The sequence below is a fragment of the Schistocerca cancellata genome, chromosome 2, assembly GCF_023864275.1.
Source record: "Schistocerca cancellata isolate TAMUIC-IGC-003103 chromosome 2, iqSchCanc2.1, whole genome shotgun sequence".
In the NCBI taxonomy this organism is placed as follows: Eukaryota; Metazoa; Arthropoda; class Insecta; order Orthoptera; family Acrididae; genus Schistocerca; species Schistocerca cancellata.
The window spans coordinates 697836351-697860216 of record NC_064627.1 but is presented as its reverse complement, the minus strand read 5'-3'; the positions used below and the strand labels follow the sequence as shown (position 1 = coordinate 697860216).

The 23866-nt window shown below is 38.8% G+C and overlaps 1 protein-coding gene across 1 annotated transcript in view; it reads left to right on the top strand.

Moving 5' to 3' along the window:
- The first annotated feature begins 428 nt into the window (after positions 1-428).
- Positions 429-23866, top strand: part of LOC126162473 (ATP-binding cassette sub-family C member 12-like) — a 516794-nt gene continuing 493356 nt past the window's right edge. The window contains exons 1-2 of the mRNA XM_049919007.1: positions 429-464; positions 11102-11188. Coding sequence (XP_049774964.1) covers positions 11115-11188 — 74 coding nt within the window. The 5' untranslated portion in view covers positions 429-464; positions 11102-11114. The remainder of the gene's footprint in view (positions 465-11101; positions 11189-23866) is intronic.

Below are 23866 nucleotides of genomic sequence, written 5' to 3'. Positions count from 1 at the left end.
AAATTTTCATTTCATCATATTCTTTTAATGCCTTAATTATGATTTCAGTACTAATTGCCCTGTTATGTGGATCACAAAGCGTAATTATTTATGAGAAGTGCTTAATGAAAAAGAAAAATTAAGTGAAATCATAACTGAAACAGAAATTAATGTACGAATCTTCAAAAAGCACTAGAGCAGTTTAAAATGTTTTACAGGTAGAAAATATTTATTCTTCATAAACTCAGGACCTCCATTAGCAAAGTTACAGGAAGTAAATATTAATAGTAAAGTGCTTATTTCATTTCTCTTTTTCTCCTCCTCTGTCCTGTACTTCTCTGTGGTTTTCTCAAGGAAAGTTATCATTGCCTGTACCTTATCAGTCTTATCATGTTAGGTTTGCAAAGCTTGGGAAATGATAAAGATTACTGTGTGTTTATCCTAGTGGAGTAGATTTCACCCAGGCAACCGATGTCTGTTTTCCTGTAAGTATCAATTTTCTGCAAGACCACTGTTACTAAAGATTTTTGTTTTAAGTACAATGTCCAGTAAGTGAAGAAGGATCTAGCACTTCAAGTTGTCCTTTATTAAACTATTTTAAAGTCATTTGTACTCTGAATTTTAGAAATATGCTTTTGCCAATTTTTCTCTCAAACAAATTATTCACAAAACTGGTCCCCTTCATGTAGCTACACAATGACTAAACTGTTTTCTCTTATAAAAACTATATGAAATATACACTTTTTTCAGTTTATTAGCAACAACTGGACTTGCCTCAATCAATATTAATTCAACTTGTCAACAAATTTAAGTCATACTCTGTAAATAACATTTCACATTTCTTAAGTATTGTGGTGTTATTTACTACTTCTTAGATCCACAAGGTCATTTTCTGATGAGCAACGATCTTCTCCCTAATGGCCATTATGCCTGTCACAATCTGTGCATTCCAAAGTAAAAGAAAACGATAGGCAATGGAGCAGATGTATGAATTGATTTTTGTGTAATCAATCTAGACACTTAGAGTAAACTACTTCATTATGTGTTGCAATAAACAGTCAAATTTACCAACATACATCCTTCATATGCCTGTCAATATCATCCATGATGCCTAGTCGATGCAGGCATTTTTCTCTGCTTGTGGCCATTGCACTATAACTTGGACAGTTCATTCCACTGATGACATTCTGCAATATTGATATTCTGAGCCTACCTATTGATTTTCTTCTTCAGATGTTTTCCTTTTGATGATGTTTTTTAAGAAATTGTTGTACCTAAGCAGATAACCAATCAATGTTGTCTTTCTTCATTGTATATTTTTTCATTGAGTTCTTTTAACACAGCCTTATTATTTTCTTTTATATCCAGGACTTTTTTTTACTTAGAAACTTATGGTATAAGAGCAGGAGCACTAAATTTCTTAAGTTATGATCTAACAGTGGTAGCTCCAGGTAGAAATATCAACAATGTAGAAAATACAGATTGCTACTTACCATAAAGATGATGCATTAAGTTGCAGACATCCACAATTAAGACACTTACACAAAGTTGTCAACTACAGCTTTTATTGACAAAAGTTAAACACACGCCATCCAAACACGTGCAAGCATACCTCATGCACACGTGACCGCCAACTCTGGCAGCTCAGACTATAACGCCTGTGCCTGGGAATATGGTGTATTTTTAATATTTTGGAAGACAAATGGTGACATATAAGTAGCCTTTTCAATTCTCAGAACCATTCACGAATCAGCAAGAAAACTCTGCAAACCTCCACAAAAACATAAATGCAGTTGGTGGAGCCCAGGAATTTCACATCTGAGCCTGGAAAACTAGAATAGCCATCACAGAATTGGCAGAACTTCTTAGAAATACTGAAGAAAACAAAAAAACAATCAGAAGAATTAAGTGCATGTACCAGTTCAATAGACTGGAGAAATTAATGGCTTCAAATAGAACAACATATAAAATTTCTACAGGCCTTTTAGGGAACAAATAACAAATTACAAATCAATTTATCTCCACCACTTAGATGGAACACTCGAGACACACTCAAAAACTAACTGTGACAGTCTAAAGTCTTTGAGAAACTACACAACTGTGAACCATGTAGACAAAAACTGCAATTTGATAAATACATCCTGACCAAAGACTCAGTTTCACTGATGCAAAATGGAGAATGTAACATGATATAACATCTCAAAAACAACAAGATACAGGGCACAAAGTCATTATACTACAAGCTGTCATTGTTACGCACGAGAGAATAAAGTTATACCCACAGATTTGAAAAAAGCTCTGATTTGCTGTCTATACCAAAAGAGTGACAAGACAGCTTAAACAGTTACTGAGATATTTCACTTCAGCCAATTACCTACAAAGTACTTAGTCTTACCCTTCTTACCATATTAGAGCAACACTCAGAATTCAAGACAGATGAATGCCATGTGGGCTTTCAACAAGGCTGATCTTGTGCAAAACAGATGTGGGATCTCAGGACAATACAGCAGCACCACCAGTCGATTTGCACAATATTCACATTTACAGATTTTAGAAAAGCCATTGTTTGACTGCCCCACTTCTTTAATACTGCATGATTATAGTGCAGATAACAAAACAAATAACTTAATCCAACAGACCTTAAGAAACATATCCTATGAAGCAGAATTCATGGGTGACCTCTCCAAATCATTTAACATAAAAACAGCTGTATGGCAAGATCGTGAGTTATTTCCACTTTTTTCAATCTAGTACTAGAGAAGATCATCAAAATATGGCTGAAAGAAATACCTGGCATAAATGTGGGAACAAAAAAATAAAAACATCAAAATAAAATGGCTTGCCTTTGCCAACTGCCTTGCAATATTTACTAAAAGTAATGCTGAGGGCAGGTGTGCTGTAGAGAAGTTTTATGAGATTGATGATAAAACTTGTGTTGAAATTTCTTATCAGATGACGTTGCCTGAGGAACCCAAACACACACACACCTGGGATCTGTCATAATGAAATACGGCAAAATCATTCAGGTTCAACACCAAACCTACTTGGGTGAAATTATTGGGATCACTGGCAATGCCAAAGAAAACAATAAAACTTGTGCAGAAAAATTACTTGAAGCCTACACAAACCTCTGGAGTATTTATAACAAAAAATATATTTCCATCAACGTCAGACCATGCCACTACAAAACATCCATTCTCCCAAGACCACTTTACACAGCTGAGACATTGTTAACTATTAATGTAAATGCCATAAAAAGGTGAACGATAGATACTGCAGAAAATATTCAGACTCAAGATCCAAGACAGTATCTGGAGGGTCAAAAGTTATAAATAAACAACATTCCTTGACAGAACAATTTAGCTTCACTGCACAAAAAAACATATGAAATTTTATGGTCATGTAGCACAGATGTATGACTCACACTTAACCAAGAAAATCTTCAGCATCATAAATGGGATCCATAGAACCAAATTATGTTGGCTAGTCAGTACCCAGAAGGGTCTCAATGTAGTTGCTGTTGATCCACTGGCTATTATGCAGATAACATACAGATAGAACATCAACTCACTTAAATCCATGTTTGAACAACTAACAGAAAGAAGTATAAAACTTAAAAAAAATGTGTGGTTGCCAGAACAACAGCAGAACCATAATGACAGGATGAAGTGATTTTGGGAACATAAAAAGAACAAGGAGGCTAAAGCTATTTAGTGATGTTTAAAGGACTAAATGAAATAACAATAATAATAATAGTAATTTGTTGTTAGTAGTTCATTGAGGCTCTTCAAAGATTATGCACTTTTAGACAGACTGGTAGCTTCTTTAAATCATAACAAAGTAACTGGAAAATTTAACATGACCTGTAGATGATCAACCCTGATGCAACAACTGACTTCTGAATCTCAATATAAAGATAAGTAGTGCAATAAATGTCACCCTCTTCTTTTTACTGTTCTTATTCTGTGTTTTCATGCAGTCATCACATAATTCTGTATTTGGCAATGTTAGTGGTATGGGTGGCTGGATGGCCTTCCTGTTGCCACATCTCCCCCTCCCTGTCCCTGGGATGAAATTTGTGTATCACACTAGAGTTATCCCATGTGAAGAGTGAGAACATTTTTGAAATGTTTGCAAAGCATGTAACTGTGGCAAAATGTGAGTATCAGCCTGATATGTATGTAGTCATATGTGGGTAACCACTTAAAAAGCACATCCATGTTGGCCACCACAATGACCCTCATTGTTAACCTGCCATGTGGATTTGATCCAGCGCTGGTATGCCTCACCAAAACCCAAAAGCAACATCATAATGCATGCTGGGTCAGTGTAATGAGTGGAAGTAGGCAAAGAACACAATATTTTTTTATTCCATTCTCGCTTAAACAGTTGCAACTCAATTATCTACAGTGTCCATCTGAGCAACCTAAGGTGGAACAGTGATGTAACTCTAGATATGAAAAAAGTAAACACCCAAGTGAAATTCACTGAATTAATACTGTGAAAATGTTGTGCACTGAACTGTTTATTGTAAATTTGCAGTTTAAGATGTAATCTTAGCAAAAGTGTGACTTGGTGTGATTAACACACACAGAGCTTTGCAGTAAATAAAGGCAGCAATAAGTGACAGAAAAAAATCATAAGACTGACCAGTTATGAAACACTAAGTTTTCAATTTGTGGTTTTTAACTACCCACTCATCTGCCAAGGAAGTATAATTCATCCATAACGAAATAATTCACTAAACATTCGTCTTACTAATTCCTGAGCTTTGTTCATCATTGTCAACCAATACCAAGTTAGATTAATGAAATTCATATCACAATCTGTGCAATTTATTAGGGGTTTACTTATTCAACTGGGAAAAAATCACAAAAGTTTTCAGCAGAGTTCAATGGGATAGATAAAGTGCATAATCAATGTTGAGAGCATATAATATTAAAATTTTAAAATTCTAAAAGTGTATTTTCCAAGGAAGTTTGGCAACTTATTATTTCCTGTCACACATACTTCACATAATTATCATGATAGTAAAAATGAAAGATATTAATGGTTACACAGACTCGTTCTCCATGTACGAGGCATGTTTTTTAAGTAAGTACCATTTTGAAGTTAAAAAAAAAGATGTTATAAGATATCTCAATAATTTTATTTTTACGTGAAGGCCTGTACCTTAATCTATTTTTCTACATAATTTCCGTCGATATTGAGGCACTTGTCGTAATGTTGTACCAGTTTTTGAATACCCTCCTCATAGAAGTCTGCCACCTGACTTGTTAACCACTGCATCACCACTGTTTTGACTTCGCCATCGTCTTGAAGACACTGACTGCTCAGGTGTTTCTTCAAGTGCAGGAACAGATGGTAGTCACTGGGTGCAAGATCGGGGCTGTACGGAGGATGATCTAGAGTTTCCCATCAGAAAGATGTGGTGAGATCTTTGGTCTGATTCGCTACATGTGGATGGGCATTGTCTTGCAGCAAAACAATGCCCTCGCTCAACTTCCATGGACTGTTGCTTTGATTCTGGTGTGACGTAGGCCACCCATGTTTCATCACCCATAACAATTTGGCTTAAGAAATCATCACCATCGTTGTGGTACCACTCAAGGAAAGTCAATGCACTGCCTAAACGTTTGTTTTTGTGCACAGCCGTCAACATTTTCGGTACCCAACTGCGCACAATTTTCGGTAATTCAAGTCACAATGCCACAGCTGTCAACATTTTCGGTACCCAACTGCGCACAATTTTCGGTAATTCAAGTCACAATGCCATACAAAACACTACAAGAAAACTTAGGAAAGTCATCCCTCAAGGAGGAAATTGTAAAGCATCTGTCTTCTCTCACCTTATTGCCCACTTCCTGCACCAAACTTTCATTAAAGACCAAAGGACGCCCACTCCGTTGTGCGGCCATCTTTAAATGCTCTCACCCACTTTCTTACCATTCCATCACTCATAATGTTTTCTCCCTAAACTGCACAGATCTCACAATGAATATCGATCGCCTTTAGGCCTTTAGCACTAAGAAATCTTATAACAGTCCGTACTTCACAGTCGGCGGGACTCATGATTATCGGAGGCATTCAGTACACAACGTAAACAAGGAAGAATCAGCCTGTAATGGCGTCAGTGCATAGATTAAGGTACAGGCTTTCATGTAAAAATAAAATTATTGAGATATCTTAGCACGTCATTTTTTTTTTAATTTCAAAACAGTACTTACTTAGAAAACACGCCTCGTACCTCATCCAGTGGTGAAACAGCAATGGTGTTAAATTACATTTGTACACCACCTGCTCACTGCAACGTGCTCTACAGTGGGTTGTGGAGTACAGATGCCTAGATGTCTCCCAGAAATTCTGAATATACTATTTTTGAATATAAGGCAGAATTTAAAAGCAATGACTTAATTATCCATCTGACAATTTTAATGATAGATTATGAATTGTCCACAGTTTTTACCTTCAGAAGGTAAAGTGTTAAGTAGTGCCATTAAATACATGTAGAAGTAACCTAGGTTTTGGAACTGTTAATTACTTCCTCAGAATGAATAGGTGGATGCATTGGGGAAGACTGAAAATGAAGGGTGTAGTTCGCTCAGACCCCTAGATTAGAGGGACCCACATGCACAGACAAAGGGTGACATTGATTAAGGGGGAGCTGTCAAAGACTAGGACATCAAAGGTAGTATACTGGTAAGCACTGCGCCAGCTTCAGTCCAGAGGTGATGAGGACAGAGTGAGAAGCAAAATTGGATTAAGAGAAAGAGAAATTAAAAAGTAAGAGGGAAAAGAGATGGGAAGGAGAAAGAGGAGTGAGGAGACTGAAGATGAAAAAGTAAGAGCATTCAAGAAAACAACTGAGTGCGATATAACTTCAAAAATTGTATAAAGGATGTATAATGAAAAATATGATAACAATGAGAGGGAGGACTGTGTTAATGCAGATTGAGTCCAGGAGTGTGTTGAGATGCAAGGACATGTTGGAAGGAAAACTCCCATCTCTGGCACTCAGGGAAACTAATATCTGGTGGGAGAATCACAATACCCCAAGTGATGTAGCAGACACTCAAGTGTCTTGAGACATGTTTAAAATATGCTCAGCATTTGGGTTCTGGGTGGCATTGAGGAGAAGAGTTCTTCCACGCTCATTCATGTAATCACCCAATTTAGTGGCGGTAATTCCACAAAAATATATGTACGAGGGTTGGAACTTAATAATAGCAACTATTTATTCACAACTAATACAAAAGAGTTACATGTTTGCACCTGTTACTGTCCTCCAAAGTAGTCATGAGCATTGTGTAGAACCTGTTGTCAACGATGTGGAAGGCATAGTATGCCGTTAGTGGAACCTGTTCTGTTGATGGTGCAAATGGAGCAGTCTACTGCTTGTCAAATCTCTGGAACAGTTCTGAAGCGAATACCATGAAGTGGTTCCTTCATATTTGGAATCAAATCAAAGCCACAAGGTCTTAAGTCCGAGAAGTATGGTAGATGGTTCAGTACTTCCAAGTCCCATCAACCGAACAGAGCAACCACAGCTTGTCCTGTATGTGCCCACACATTGTTGTGCAAAATGATGGGTGGGCTGCACAAAAAGTGTCACCACTTCTTTCACAAAGCTGGTTGCAGTTGATGCTCCAAAAACGAACAGTAATACTGTGCATTGATGATTGCTTTGGAGGAACGTAATGCATTAGGATAACAATCGCAGTCGCATAAAAGAATCACCAAAACTTTCACCATACTGGGGCTCTGATTCACTTTGGCTTTTACGGCAACCCATAATGATGCCATTCGTTGGATTGGAGTCTCAGTTTTGGTTTTTACGATGTGGCCCATGTCACATCCAGTGTTATGATATGGCGTAAGAAAGCCTCTCCTTTGTGCTCATAGCACTCCAAGTGTGTCTGAGCAGCATCATAATGCATCCATGTCTGCATTTCTGTCAAGTCATGCGGAACCCACTGTGATGCAATTTTTCACAAGACCAGACATTCCTTCAGGATGCGAAACACAGTTGTATGCACAAATCCAGGTTTGTGGGAAAGCTTGCAAATCTTATGGCGTTGATCACTGTCCCCTAACATGGCAAAAGCATGCAATTCTTCTTCAGAGATGCTAGGACGACATGCCCGATGCATGTCTGCCACAGTCTGCTGGCCTTTATTGAAGGCTTTTACCCAACGTGCCAGTGTTCTGTACGCCAATGCCGATTCCCTGCACACCTCTTGAAGACCTAAATGATACTGTTGTGCTGTACAGCCTCTGGCACATTCAATCTTGATCCAACTCCATTGTTCCTGTTTCGAAAACATAGTGACACCATTATGTTAGACTGCTCGCCCACAAGTGACTGTGTTTCCCTCGATTGTGCACACGCTGGTGACATGGGATGGGTGAGTCCATTCTCTCAGAGGTAAGGTAGGCATGTCAACAATGTGTGCTATCAGTGACAATAGTAGATTCCATTTCATAGTGTCTCCTCAGCGGTGTTGCCACTATTTAAGTTCCAACCTACCTACATATATATGTTTCACATCTTGTCCTAACCCACTGGATCAATTTCAACTAATGTTGGTACGTGTGTCACTCATTGTCCAGTGTGAAGCACCACTGAAGAACTAAGAACTGCCTACCTCCCACTCCAGTGGCAGTGGGACTGAAAACAAGGTGTTGTAGCAGATGGACAGAGAGAGGGGGAGGAACAGATGGACAGTGAGAAGGGGAGGAGAAGATGGACAGAGAGATGAATGAGGAGGAGTTGGACAGAGAGAAAGGGGAGGAGGAGCAGGTGGGAGATGGATAAAGGTAGTGGGCAGGTGGGAAAAAAAAGAAGGTGTGAGGTGGCAGGTGGAAGACGGAGAGAATGTGAGGACCCAGGTGGAAGTGGGCAGGTGTATGGGGAGGCAGGCGAAAGACAGACAGATAGTGAGGAGGCATAGGGGAGAGGAACTGGATGCAATGAAACAGGTGGACAAGGGGTGCTTTGGAAGTGGCAGGGAATGTGTGGAAGCAGATGGAAGAGAGACAGTTTGTACAAAGGCAGGTGGAAGAGGCACAGGTTGTGAGAAGGTGCATGGAAGAGGAGCAGTGTGTGCTGAAGCAGATGGAAGATGGAGCAGGTGGAAGTGGAAGGGGATGTTGAGAGACAGGTGGAAGACAGGCAATTTATGAAGAGGCAGGTGCAAAAGGGACAGGTTGTGAGGAGGTACGTGGAAGAGGAACAGGGTATGATGAGGCAGGTTAAGGAGGTAAGCAGGTGGAAGTAGCAGGGTGTGTGGGGAACAATGTGGAAGAGGGACAGTTTGTGAGGAGGCAGCAGGAAGAGAGACAAGTTGTGATGAAGCAAATGGAAGTGAGAAGACACAAAGTGAAGGGAGAACATAGATTAGGGAAGTTCTGATTGTTTTTATGAAACCATAGCTAACATCTAGCATCATGGATTCAGTTGACTTGAAATACTATAAAAGTATGGAATGCAATTTACCTCTATCATTCAGTGTGTCAAGGAGGTTGCGAGAATGAACACTGCAGGGAGCCATTGTTTTTGTCAATGTGTTTAAGGACCAAAATCGTGTCACATGGCTGAACACCTCAGATACATTTAACATGCTCTCTAGAGTTGTATAGTGTAAAACAGCAGAGATTCAGAGATATATGTGTGAAGTATATGTGATATGCATGTTCACAGGTAAGGCCATTGGTCAAGAGTGTTTGTATAATTGCTGTGCAATGGACACAAGTTGAATTGTGTGAGTCCTCACTCTCTGGTAGCAATACTTCCAAACTCTGAGGATGATACCTGGCTCTGCCACATGTACTTTTTTCTCACTACACAGACTGTCTATAAATACAGTGTAATACTTAGTAGACTGGAATATTTTTTCATGGTAAATGATGTATGTGGGAAAAAAAGCATTACTTTATAATTGATTTTGTAAAATTTTGTTACAGTACAGTAATTTGATTTCTGGCTAAAAATTACTTTTGTAATTACATTTGTGTTCGGGAAGTTTATTTAGATTAGTGTTTCTCAGGGAAAAAATGTTATGTTTTTTGCAGTGTATTTTTGAGTATATTTTCAGTTGTTTTATTCATTTTGCTATTCATATGCACATCTAAATAGCTACACAACCATTTTAGGACAATCTGCACTTATGGTGCAGTGGGGACAGGAACTGAAATGTTAATTTCATTGCCAAATTCATGTCATCTACATAAATCTGATTTTTTGGGCTTTGAACAATCATCAAAATGTCCTTGTCTGTCATAATTAATCCTGTACACAAATCACTATCAATGGGAACAAATACATCCAGTCATGCTGTAGGACAGCCTAATAATGCAGCAGCTTGGAAAAATACTTCACGATTTTCTTGTTGCATCAGATTTGTATGCAATTCCTTCACTGTCATCATCAGGAGCAACAGTGCCAGTAAGCCATATGGTAGTTTATTAAGCTGACTGGATTGTCTTATGGGGACATGTCATATTCATGAAAATTCCATATACTGTCAGAGATTTTGTTGATGTCTATGATGGAAGAACACTGACAGTTCTGTTGATTTCATTAAATGGTAGGTAATTAACCATATTTCTCTGTTGACTTTCAAACTCAAGTGACCATTTCCATGCACAACTAAGGATATAGCCAGTATCCAAATTAAAGTTGTTGTTGCACATTCTAATCTCAGTGGCTTCTTTGCTGACAGAATAGCAGTAGACAGATGCAGAGGATGAGATATCCATTTAGTCAAACATAATTATATGTTCGTTCATGAGGCTGTGTTTGGCAACAGCAGATTTGTAATAATCATGATATTTAATGTGACAGTGCTGGAGAGATTCCAATTTACCTCTAATGAGGTAACAGAAATTAAGATGCGAACAAATCTGAAATGAACAATAAAACACAATACGAAAGAAACAACTGGAGAGATGTGACAAATCAAAGTAAAAAAAAATGTTTTTGTAAATATAACAGAACAGAAAGAAAACTTTTACCTTAAACTGTTTTTGCACATGTTTAAAAATTATCTCTTCCCCAGTTTATCTTAAAGTATTTTAGATTTTTGGTGGCTGAGGTCTGTACAATCAAATTTTTGTATTTCAGATGATTATTGAAGATGTCAAATCAAAACAGTTCTGCTGCTGGATATGTGAAACTACCAACAGTTCAGACAGGAATTTCTGCTCAAGCGTAAGTCCTGCTGCTTGCAAATGATTTTCATGTTTATAAAATGTTACATTTTTTTAAACTGTATTGTATCTAACCCAAAAACAACTGTAAGATATTTATATACATATATTGTTCTTGCATGGTCTATATCCCTTATGAAGATGCCCTTTGCTGTAAACTGAAAAGAATTGAACACACAAATGGTGAAGCGAGCATTCTGAATGGAATGTATATTTTATGCAGAAATGTTTTATTTTATACAAAAATACTATTTCATAATTGATGTTTGATCTTAAATTTTTCTGAAGAATCTACCGTGTTCTTTGTATCACCTGAAGAGGATACCAAGAGATGCTATCAAAATATCCTGTTTTGCTCATGCCTGCACCTGACTGAACAACAGAGAGCAGTTTAAACTTTTTTCAGAATCTTTACAGATAATGAATGATATTCTCTTTAGTAGCAAGTGAATGTTCAGCGCTACAAATAAAACATGATTTGTCACAGACTTTGTGGTTATCATCATACAATATGCACTGATGAGCTAAAACATTATGAATAATGCACACTGCAAGACTGAATGTCACCTTGTAATGTTGCAGGATATGGCTCTTAAGGAAAGTACATATGTGTACATATGTGAGGTAAAGACTAATGAGGAATCATTATAGAGTTGATACAGGCTGCAAATGGGGGAAACTAACTGATTGGTTCGTTGGTTGATTTGGGAAAGAGGACCAAACAGTGAGGTCATCAGTCCCATTGGGGTAGGGAAGGATGGGGAATGAAGTCGACCATGCCCTTTCAGAGGAACCATCCCAGCATTTGCCTGAAGCAATTTAGGGAAATCATGGACAGCTTAAATCATGATGGCCAGACGCGGCTTTGAACCATCATCCTCCCAACTGCAAGTCCAGTGTGCTAACCACTGCACTAGAAACTCACCAACATAAGCAACTTTGAAAAAGGGTGCATTATTATTGCCTGGCCTGTTGGAATGAGTATCTTGTAAACAGCTGTCCACATGTTAATTTTGTGAGTATCTATGGAAAATGATTGAATGACACTGAAACCAAGAGTGTGCAATAAAGCGTTGGATGTCCACACCTCATTACAGAACATGGTCATTTGAAGCTTACCTACTCTGTAAAGTAGGACAGCTGGTGATCTGTGGCAGATCTAACTACACAGTATAGTCCTGGTGCAGGAATCAGTGTTTCAGAACACACTATTAATTTAAAATGAGGCTGCACAGCAGAGAAGCACTATGTCTCCCCATGTTGACCCAAAAATGTGGCCTATTACAATTGGAGTTGGTATGGGATCATTTAGATTGGACAATGGATCAATAGAAATGTATCAACTGGTTGGATGAATCATCAGGTTGATGCTTATGTCCATGTATGGCGTCATCCAGATTAATAGTTGCACCATGGATATTGGCTGGTGGGACCAGTATTATACTATGGGGGACATTCACTTGGGCTTCTGTGGGACTTGTGGTAGTAATCAAAGGCATCAATGCTGAAGTGGACTACATTAAGATTATTACTTGGATGGCTTCACTCTTGACATCTTCCCTGATGGTGATGGCATCTTCCAGCAGGGTAGCTGTCACAGGATGAGAACTGTGATATGGTAGTTTGAGTGGCATGAAAGTGAACTTAGATTAATACCTTGGCCATCAAATTTGCCTGATCCACAGAAACACTGCTTTATTGTCTTTTGAACATGGAACAACACATTATTAAGCAAGTGGTCATTATTAATGGTGATTTTTCTAGATATTCAGCTGAGTTGTTGTCACATGACAACGAAACTCACAGAACCTGAAGTAGATAGCTGTACTAGTATCTGAAATTTTACAGTACATCAAATGGAAACAACAACATGGCTCAATACCCAGAAGATCACCATTAATCAGTAATGTCAAGAAAACCTGAGAGATGAGGTTGTTATAATGTTTTGGCTCAACTGTGTATCTTTAGATCTTTTGGGCCACATCCTCATTAAAGTATTTACATTTCATTGTTTGGTTCCTATCGTGGGTAGTGCTTCAGGTGGTACCTCAGGAGGTATATATCATCCAGCTGCAGTAGTTTGAAATAGTTATTAATAGAACACCTGAAATTTGTGATTCTGTTCAGAACTTATTAGAAAATAAACAGCTTGTATCTAACCAATGGTCAATCAGTTCAGGACAGGAAAAATATTTTGAACTTTATATTCCTTGCTACAGAAATATTTACAATAAAACATTACACCACCCTACCACTTTGGACAACCACATACAGGATTTTGCATTAAGATTCTGGTAAAAAAAATTGTAATTAAAATTGACAATGGGTAAGGCAAATGAAAGGAGTATTACAAAATTGTTCAAATGGCTCTGAGCACTATGGGACTTAACATCTGAGGTCATCAGTCCCCTAGAACTTAGAACTACTTAAACCTAACCAACCTAAGGACATCACACACATCCATGCCTGAGGCAGGATTCGAACCTGCAACTGTAACGGTCGCACGGTTCCAGACTGAAGCGCCTAGAACCGCTTGGCCACACTGGCCAGCAGAGTATTACAGTGAGTGGTGAAAAGTCATGAGAAGTTGCTGTGAAATGAGTCAGTCATGTGCTGCAAATATGATAGCCATTAATGGATTTTTATGTACTTTGTTTTGTTTTTGTTGTGTACTCCTTGTTTCCTTTTCTTATTTTGAAATGAGTGAGGGTGTTGCCCCTGGGTTAACCACAGGGTTCTAGTATGAGTCTCCCCACCCCAAAGTGGATCATAAATTGCTGCCTTTATGTGTCATTTGAAGTTCTGTAGGAAAACAAAACATGGCTGTAGCCAGCCAGCATTGAAAGAGAAAGTTGGGGCTGATTTCCCTGCATTGCCCCTTCCCACCAACAGTCAAAATCATGATTTATTTACACCTATAGCCAGCAGCCAGGTCAGACTATCTCAAAAATACTGCATACTTTGCTCTTACTTTTAAGGTTACCACAGTTTTGCAAGATATACAGCATACTTCTCATTCCTCCTCAAAATTTATAGCAATAATGGAAATTTCTGGATGGAGCACCTATAGTGGATCAATGCATGGAGCACAGTAAAACATAACAGAGAACACATTCACACTAGTTTATGAACCCTAACTCTTTTTCCAGACATAGTACACCCATTCACACACACACAACCACCCAAACTCACAATCCTGTGACCACAGCAAGACTGATTATTGATACTTGATTACTGAAAGCAGTTTGCTGATCTGATGGTAGTAGGGAGGGGGTGTGGAAAGATGCCAGGAGGGATTAGCAGGAAGAGGCAGGTCTTGTACAGAAGAATCCATGGCCCCACAGTGAGATGAAAAAAGTACAAAGTAGAAGCTACAACAAAAGAGATGTAGGAAGAAGGAGTGAGGAGAAATGAGGGGGAAAAGGAGAAAAAGATTAAGATGAAGAGGGAGAAAGTGGAGGGAGGAGAGAAGTGAGAGGGGTTGAAAAGGGTGGACAGGAGGGGAAGAGAGAGAGAGAGAGAGGGAGAGGGAGAATGCCTGTGCATGGAGAGGGGGGAGGGGGGGGAGGAAGATTGGTAGGAGAAGGCAGTGTGTGATTTGGGTGGAATGGTATGGACGGAAAAAAGAAGAGAAACGGAAGGTGGGGTAGTGGGTACAGGTTAGCAGACTTTATACCAGGGGATTGCATAAGTTCAGGACTTGTTGAAGAGACAATTCCCATATGTGAAGTTCAGAGAAACTTGTGCTGGAAGGGAACACCCAAATGGCTGAAGTAGTGAAGCAGCTATTGAACTCATTTGTGTTGTTAGATGTGGCATGTTCAACACCTGGATGGCCAGGTTTACAATTTGCCACAGTTCGATGGTGGCCATCCATGCAAGTGGACAATTGGTTTCTTGTCTTACCCACATAGAATGCTATATAGTAATTGCAACATGGCTGACCACAAAGGAATGACACATGGGGCACAGAACTGGGAGTAGGATTGGAGTATAGACAGGCAAAGATATTCTGTATGTTTGTTGGGTGGCAGAACACTTCTTTGGAGGTGTGGGCAGGATTTTGGACAGGATATCCCTCATTTCAGGACATGATGTGAGGTAGTCAGGGTCCTGGTGGAGGATGTGGTTGAGCTTTTCAAGGCCAGAATGATTCTGTATGATCAGAGGAGTGCTAATTGCTGGCTTTTCACTGGTTTGAGAGGATCATATGGCAAGGGTGACTCATTTGTGGGTGAGCTGGATAGGATATTGTCTATCATTAAAGGCTCTGGGAAGTTTATCACTATTTTCAATAACTCCTGTTTTATCCTGCAGATGAGGCTTCCTCAGATGATGAGGCAGTTAGGAAGAGCTTTTTGACATGGAATGGGGGACAGCTATCAAAGTGGAGGTATTGACCGACATACTTATGGAGACATCTGAAGGATGGAGATCGACATCTAGGATGGTGGCTCAACGAGCTGAGAAGGACCATGTGAACTGAATTTGGGAACAAGTGTTGAGGTTGTGGAGGGAAGACCAAAGGTTGTCCCTTCCATGACTTCATATCATGAAAGTGTCGTCAATGAATCTGAACTAGACAGGTGCCATGCAAGTACCCACGGCAATACCTCAGATTTGTTTGTAGATTTGGCCTTTCTAAAGTGAAATTTAGGCTGAGGATGTGGTTGGCTAGGAGGATTAGGAAAGAAGTTATGGGTTTGGTACAGAAGGATGTTGGGAAATGTAGTGTTCCATGACTATAAAGCCATGGGCATGCATTGTTGGTGCATAAGAACATTGCATCCACAGTGACTAACAAGGAGTCTGGTGGTAATGAGACAGGAACTGTGGAGAGGTGGTGAGGGAAGTGAACAATATCCTCCTAATACCAAAGCCACCACCTCTTTCCTAATCCTCCTAGACAACCACGTCCTCACCCAGAATTAATTATTTCAATCTACAAACAAATCTGTGGTACTGCCATGGGTAGTCACATGGCACCTTCCTATGACAACCTATGTATGGGCCATATGGAGGACTCGTTCCTATCCAGTCAACACCTAAAACCTCTCATCTGGTTCAGATTCATTGATGACATTTTCATGATTTGGACTCACAACAGAGACAACCTTTGCTCTTTCCTCCATAACATCAACAACTGTTTCCAAATCTGCTTCACTTGGTTCTTTTAAACTCATCAAGCCCTTCCAGGATGTCAGTCTCCAACTCTCAGGGGGCTCCATAAAATTGCCTGTGCATATCAAGTGCACCAACTACCAACAGTACCTCTACTTTCACAGTGGTCACCCAATCCATGTCAAAAAGTCTTTTTCTTGCAGCCCCATCACCCACTGATGCCGCATCTGCAGTGGAAAGCAGGAGTTGTTGAAATATACTGATAACCTTACCAGAGCCTTTACTGATAGACAATACCCTATCTAGCTCATCCATAAACAAGTCACCCATGACATCTGCTCTTCTGATGCCAGTAAACCTGTTAACCAGCCACTGACCAGCACTTGCCTGATCACGCAGTATCACCCTCGCCTTGGGAAGCTCAACCACATCGTCCACCATGGATTTGGCTACCTTACTTTGTGTCTTGGGATGAGGGATATCCTTCTCAAAATCCTTCCCACATCCCCCAGAGTTGTGATTTACCACCCACCCAACCTATAAAATACCTTTTTCTCTCCCTACTCCAGTCCTATTCCCAGTCCTGTGCCTCACTGGTCATCCCCTTGCAGTCAGCCCAGGTGTGTGGCCTGTCTCATACACCCGCCCACAACCTCATACTGCAGTCCAGTCACAGGCATTTCCTACCCATTAAAAGACAGGGCTATGTGTGAAGCAACAATGTTATATATCAGCTAAACTTCAATTACCACATAGCATTCTATGTGGACATGACAAGTAAACAATTGTCTACTCAGCTGAATGTCCACTGCCAAACTGTGGCAAACCACAAACTTGACCATCCAGTTGTCAACACGCCACAACACAAATGACTTCAACATCTGCTTCACTATGTGGGCCATTTGGATACTCCCTTCCAGCACAAGTCTTGCTGAACCATGCAGGTGGATCTGTCTCTCCACAACATTCTATGGTCTTGCAGTCCCTCTGGCCTAAATCTCAGCTAACATTTTCTTACTGGACCACCTTGTGTTTCCCTTCTCTCTTCTGTCCATACCAGTCCTTCTGTGCCCAAATCTTGCACTGCCTTGAGGACATTCTGACAATCTCCTCCCTCTCCCTCTCCCTCTCCCTCTCCCTCTCCCTCTCCCTCTCCCTCTCCCTCTCCCTCTCCCTCTCCCTCTCCCTCTCCCTCTCCCTCTCCCTCTCCCTCTCCCTCTCCCTCTCCCTCTCCCTCTCCCTCTCCCTCTCCCTCTCCCTCTCCCTCTCCCTCTCCCTCTCCCTCTCCCTCTCCCTCTCCCTCTCCCTCTCCCTCTCCCTCTCCCTCTCCCTCTCCCTCTCCCTCTCCCTCTCCCTCTCCCTCTCTCTCTCCCTCTCCCTCTCCCCTCTATTTCTCCTTCTTCATCTTCACCTTTCCATCCATTTCCCACCCTCCCTCGTTTTTCCTCCTCATTTCCCCCATCTCCCTTTTCTGACACCTCTTATTGTACCCTCTGTACTTTTTTCATCTTGTTGTGTGGCCACAAAGTCATCTATCCAAAGACCTGCCTCTTTGCTGCTACCCATTCTTTGTGGCCTTGCCTACCCTCTCTCCACTCCATCAGAACAGACAACTGTTTTCAATAATTGGATATCGATAATTAGTCTTGCTGTTACCACAGTAGTGTGTCTCTGTGTGTGTGAATATGTGGACTATGTGTACTATTACTGGAAAAAGAACTCATGCTTGAAACCTAGTGTGAATGCTGTTTTCTGCTACGTGTTACTGTGCTCCACATATCACTTCATTATTTTACATAAATTTTACATTTAGTATCTGAGAATGATTTGGATTCCCTGCCTAGCCCATGTATCAATAGGGAGAACATGTCAGAGATACTCGGAATCCATGTGACAGCTGTGGCTTTTGCCAGTCTGAGGCACAGCAGCTGTGGCAAACACATAAGTTGATGCCACCCTCTGATGAGTGTTTACTGCTAAATTCCACAGCCCAGCTATTGCTAGCCAGACTCTTCCTAATCACTGAAGCCTTTAGTTATGTGCCATTGAATAGTAGAGTTTTTACTTTGCTTGATTTAAATTTGTGATTTAGATTGATCCTTGAATTATTGTGTACACTTAAGATGATTTTGCCATGCTCTTATTACAGAAGGAACACAAAACACATTGCTGCAAAAATTACAGTTCCTGCTTAAATCTTCTTTCACTACATTCCACCAAGTTGCATACAAATTTTGACTAACCAAAGCTAACCTATTCCAGAATGCACATTTATCTATGTTATCATCAATCTGCCCCAAACAAACTGCAAAAAGTTTTCACCTTTGTTCTCTAGGCTTACAGATAACTCACCTTTACTGTTTGAATCATTACTCAACATGACATTAACGAAAAACTTCTCTGACTGGACTGGTATTCCATGACTCTCACTTAACATCATCACAAACATCACTTTATCTATATTGTCAACATCATTCATAAGTAACTCTGAAACTTCATTATTCTTAAACACCACAAATATCTGACACTCATCAACATCAACATCATCATCGTCATCATCATATTCTTCCAAAATTACTTCATCAACAACATCATTAACAACTCAAGTCTCATGTCCATCAACACCTACATTCATTTGAAATAATCTACCAGTCTCAGACTTATCAACCTCAGTTATTTCACAGCTCTCTTTCACATCTCTATAGAAACTATCACCTAGTTCAGATCCAATACAGTCATCACCTGATTTACATACATCAATAACACTGTTTTCTGACCAAGAGAATAAGTCATTAGTACATACTACATCAAAATTCTCACTATTCTCATGCTTTGGTTTGTGATTAGTACCTACCTCACCATAATTAAACATAGTATCCCAAAGCTTTTGATCAATACATAAATGAGAAATCTGATATTTTTTCTATTCACCTTCAGATACCTGTGCCATATTATTAACACTGTTTTTATTGTCTAATTTAAAGTGTAAATTGTGGGTCCTGTGCCTGTTGTATTTCCTTGCCCCAAAAACTTCATTGAGGTGGATGCCATTCCCCAAGTACTTACTTCTATGATTGTTTCTCCTATTAAATTGCCCATGGTTATCCCCATTATTCCTATCCTGCTGATGTTAAAAATTTCTTTCTCTATTAACATTTTGTTCCTGATAGAAGTTACCATTATCTCTGTTTCTGTAGTTACTTCCACTGTGATTTCTATCATTCTGATTCTAATGGTACATACTTCTTTCTACTGCCCTATCCAGCCTGTCAACATATTGTAAAAAATTGTTCAAGACAATTTTCAGGTCCATGTACTAAATCCCACTGCAGACTTTCTGGTAATCTCCTTTTAAGAGCATCAATCAATGTCATTGTGAAAAATGGTTTGTCAAGGTGTGTCAATTTCTTAAGTTGGTTCTTACAAAACTCTTTCAGAGTAGCGTCCCTTTTCTTATAATTAGGACCATTCAAAAATTCACTTTTAATTCTCCCCTGTTCAGCTTCCAACCAAAATTTATTTAAAAACTTTTCTTGAAACTTTGATATGTTTACCATTGACCTAAATTTAAATTTAGGAGCTTCACCTTCAAGACATCTTTCAACAGATTAAGTTTTTTGATTATCACTCATGCCTGACACAAAACTGTCTCTACAGTGGTGCAGAAAATCCACTGGATGTAAATTGTCTGATGGGAAACTTTCCATTGGAGTGCTGGACCACGCAGTACCATTGACTAAATACAGATTTTTGTGAATGCAATTTTCATGAACTGATGCAATTTTTTTATCTAAAACATTTACGTTAGTTTGCATATTGTTTGCAACATTTAAAATTTTCTGCCATGGCCTTCTGTTCAACTCTGATGTCATCAACATTCTTTGACTGTCTATCCAATTCGGCAATGAACTCATTTTCCAAAACAAAAAATTTATTTCTTAAGACATCAACTTTTTCATGAAAGTTTTTTAACCCTTCTGACAACCCATTTTTTAGCTCTGAAACCTGATTACTAAGTTGGTCTGTTTGGAAATGTACCATATCCATTTTACTATTGTTTTCAGTTTTCAGATCATTTAAATGTCCTTGTAGTGAAGTAAATTTTTCAGTTGACTGATTATTAACGGCACTAAATTTTCTATTGTTATCTTTCTTCATTTCTTCTAGTTTTACCAAAATTAACTGCAAAATGACAGTTTTTTTCTGTTTCTTTACTGACTACAATTTCACTTGTCTCAGACATGTCCTGGCTGGGTCCTACAGCGTTCTCTTCTGCATCACTACTACACTCACCTATATTCATTTTGTTAATAAGGACTCGAATCCACAAACAAATTAATTTCACAAATAGTTTGTACTCATCTTTCCTTTTTGATGTCCCTGGTTGTAGTTGTAAAGTCCACTTTCATTCGATCCATTCCAACAGTGTTGGTAGCACATCATCACTGTTGATATGACTTCGTTGGGCAGCTCTTGGTCTTCTATCTTTGAGTGATCATAAATCTGTTCATACATGAATCACTTCTCTTCTTCTTCTGCAACAGACAAAACTTCATTATCAGTCAGCTGATCCCAGACAATGCCACTGCTTGTCGTCTACCCCTCCTTCACATCATTTGTTGATTGTCTCTATCTTTGCCATTTTTAAATAAGCTTCCAGAGGAGTAAGATTTACAATAAATTTTTTACTTATCTTCTGTTCTCATAATTGGCTCCAGTTCTTCATGTCTAGGGGCTGATTCTTGAAGGTTCTCATGTTTCCAATTGATGCAATAACTTCTGAAGAATTGCCTGAGTCGTAATTTCTGCTTTTATGCTGATTTTATTCTCTCATCTTTTTCTATATCACACTGTCTTTGCAATTACTGCTTCAATAAAACTGAAAATTACATAGTTATTGGCAAAATTAAAAATATGTCTGATCACATCATAGGCATGCCCACTACTCCTCACCCATTCTGTGGTATTAACAATATTCTGAAGAGTTTACAAATTTTCTTGACAAATGAATCTCCACCAGTTTATGTCATTATTTTATAAATGAATCCAGAAGTAAACATAATAAATATCATCAGATTGTGCAGTTAATAAAATAATAGGAATTTTAAGTTTGCCGGTCATTTCATAATTTTTTTAAAAAAAAAAAAAAAGTAATTTCTTTTTATGGATTATAGCCTGAAATATACCACATCACATTCAAAATCATATGAAATTCTTTTAGAAAAACAGCTGAGATAATATTAACCTTTTTAAAAAGTTGTAATTATTTCTGGTATCGACTACTTCTATTGAGGAAAAGTAATGCAAGAGGAGGGTGCCTTTTACAAAGTGGTACACTGTTCCTTGTTGACATTTTTGACTGTCACACTGATACTCCAATGACATGGGTGATTTCATTCATGCTCTGATCTTACACATATCCCACTATAACTCTTTTAAGACTTATTGAAATTGTCTGTAAAACTACCCCACCTCCCGCACTCAGTACATTTATTTTCACAGTTACTGGAGAAATGGTCCTAAACAGGCCTTGATATCTAGCCATTACGTACAGTTTATCTCATGTGATCTTACAAAATTAAAATGATATAATAAATTTAAAATCTTCTGTTTTTAGTGGCATTTTGTGTCACTGTTTTTTTTTAGAAATACAAGAGGCTCCAGCAGTAAGAATTGAAAGTGCTTAGGCAAAATTAGAAGAATATCATTGCAGTTACAACAGTAGTTAAAACTATGAATTTGTGCATGTCTAGATATCTCATTTCAGTATTCAGAGCTTTACAACAATTTAAAAGATCTTGGGGAAGATTTTTATCAGGAATGGTAATAAAGGATAGCTGGTTTCTGTTTGTGGTAGTAGTGAGAAGCAAGGAAGAGGATTGTCACTTTGTTGGGTAATCAAGAATGAAAAAGTACAGATGAGATGATAAAAAAGATATACCACAATGTGGTAGTATGTATCACCCTACACTGTGATAAATATTGTTGTTTTTCACGTCACCCAGAGAATTTTTCTTGACCCCCAGCTAATGAGTTTGATAATAGTTAAAACACCTTACTATAAATTCTAATTTTAACAAATCATTCGATATCTGTTAATTGAATGATCTTTGTTGAGAGGTCAGACAAATGTGTGGTTCCTGAAGAGGAACAGGAGGCTTTTCGGTAGTTGCAGGAGCAAGAGTCTGGATGATTGACTGATCTGGCCTTGTAACATTAATCAAAATTGCCTTGCTGTGGTGGTACTGCAAACAACTGAAAGCAAGGATAAACTACAGCCGTAATTTTTCCCAAGGGCATGCAGCTTTACTGTATGGTTAAATGATGATGGCATTCTCATGGGTAAAATATTCTGGAGGTAAAATAGTCCCCCATTTGGATCTCTGGGTGGGGACTACTCAGGAAGATGTCGTTATCAGGAGAAAGAAAACTGGTGTTCTATGGACTGGAGTGTGGAATGTCAGATCCCTTAATCAGGCAAGTAGACTAGAAAATTTAAAAAGGGAAATGGAAAGGTTAAAGATAGATATAGTGGATAGTGGCAATTAGTGAAGTTTGGTGACAAGAGGAACAAGACTTCCAGTCAGGTGAATGCAGGGTTATAAATACAAAATCATACAAAATCAAATAGGGGTAATGCAGGAATAGGTTTAATAATGAATAAAAAATAGGAGCATGGATAAGCTACTATGAACAGCATAGTGAACACGTTATTGTAGCCAAAATAGACACAAAGCTCATGTCTACCTCAGTAGTACAAGTTTATATGCCAACTAGCTCCGCAATGATGAAGAGATTGAAGAAATGTATGATGTGATAAAAGAAATTATTCAGATAGTGAGGGGGGATGAAAAATAATAGCTGTGAGGGATGGAATTCAATAGTAGGGAAAGGAAGAGAATGAAAAGAAGTAGGTGAATATGGATTGGGGATAAGGAATGAAAGACAAAGCCATCTGGTAGAATTTTGTGCAGAGCATAACTTAATTATATCTAACACTCTGTTTATGAATCATGAAAGAAGGTTGTATACATGGAAGAGGCCTGGAGACACTGGAAGTTTCGAGATAGATTTTATAATGGTAAGACAGTGGTTTAGGTACCAGGTTTTAAATTGTAAGACATTTCCAGGGGCGGACGTGGACTCTGACCACAATTTATTGGTTATGAACTGCAGATTAAAACTGAAGAAACTGCAAAGAGATAGGAGTTTAATGAGATGGGACCTGGATAAACTGAAAGAAACAGAGGTTGTAGAGAGTTTCAGAGAGAGAGAATTAGGGAATGACTGACAAATCCAAGGGAAAGAAATACAGTAGAAGAAGAATGGGTAGCTTTGAGAGATGGAATAGGGAAGGCAGCAGAGGATTAAGTAGGTAAAAAGATGAGGGCTAGTAGAAATCCTTGGGTAACAGACGAGATATTGAAGTTAATTGATGAAAGGAGAAAATATAAAATTGCAATTAATGAAACAGGCAAAAGGGAATACAAACATCTCACAAATGAGATCAGCAGGAAGTGTAAAATGGCTAAGCAAGGATGGGTAGATGACAAATGTA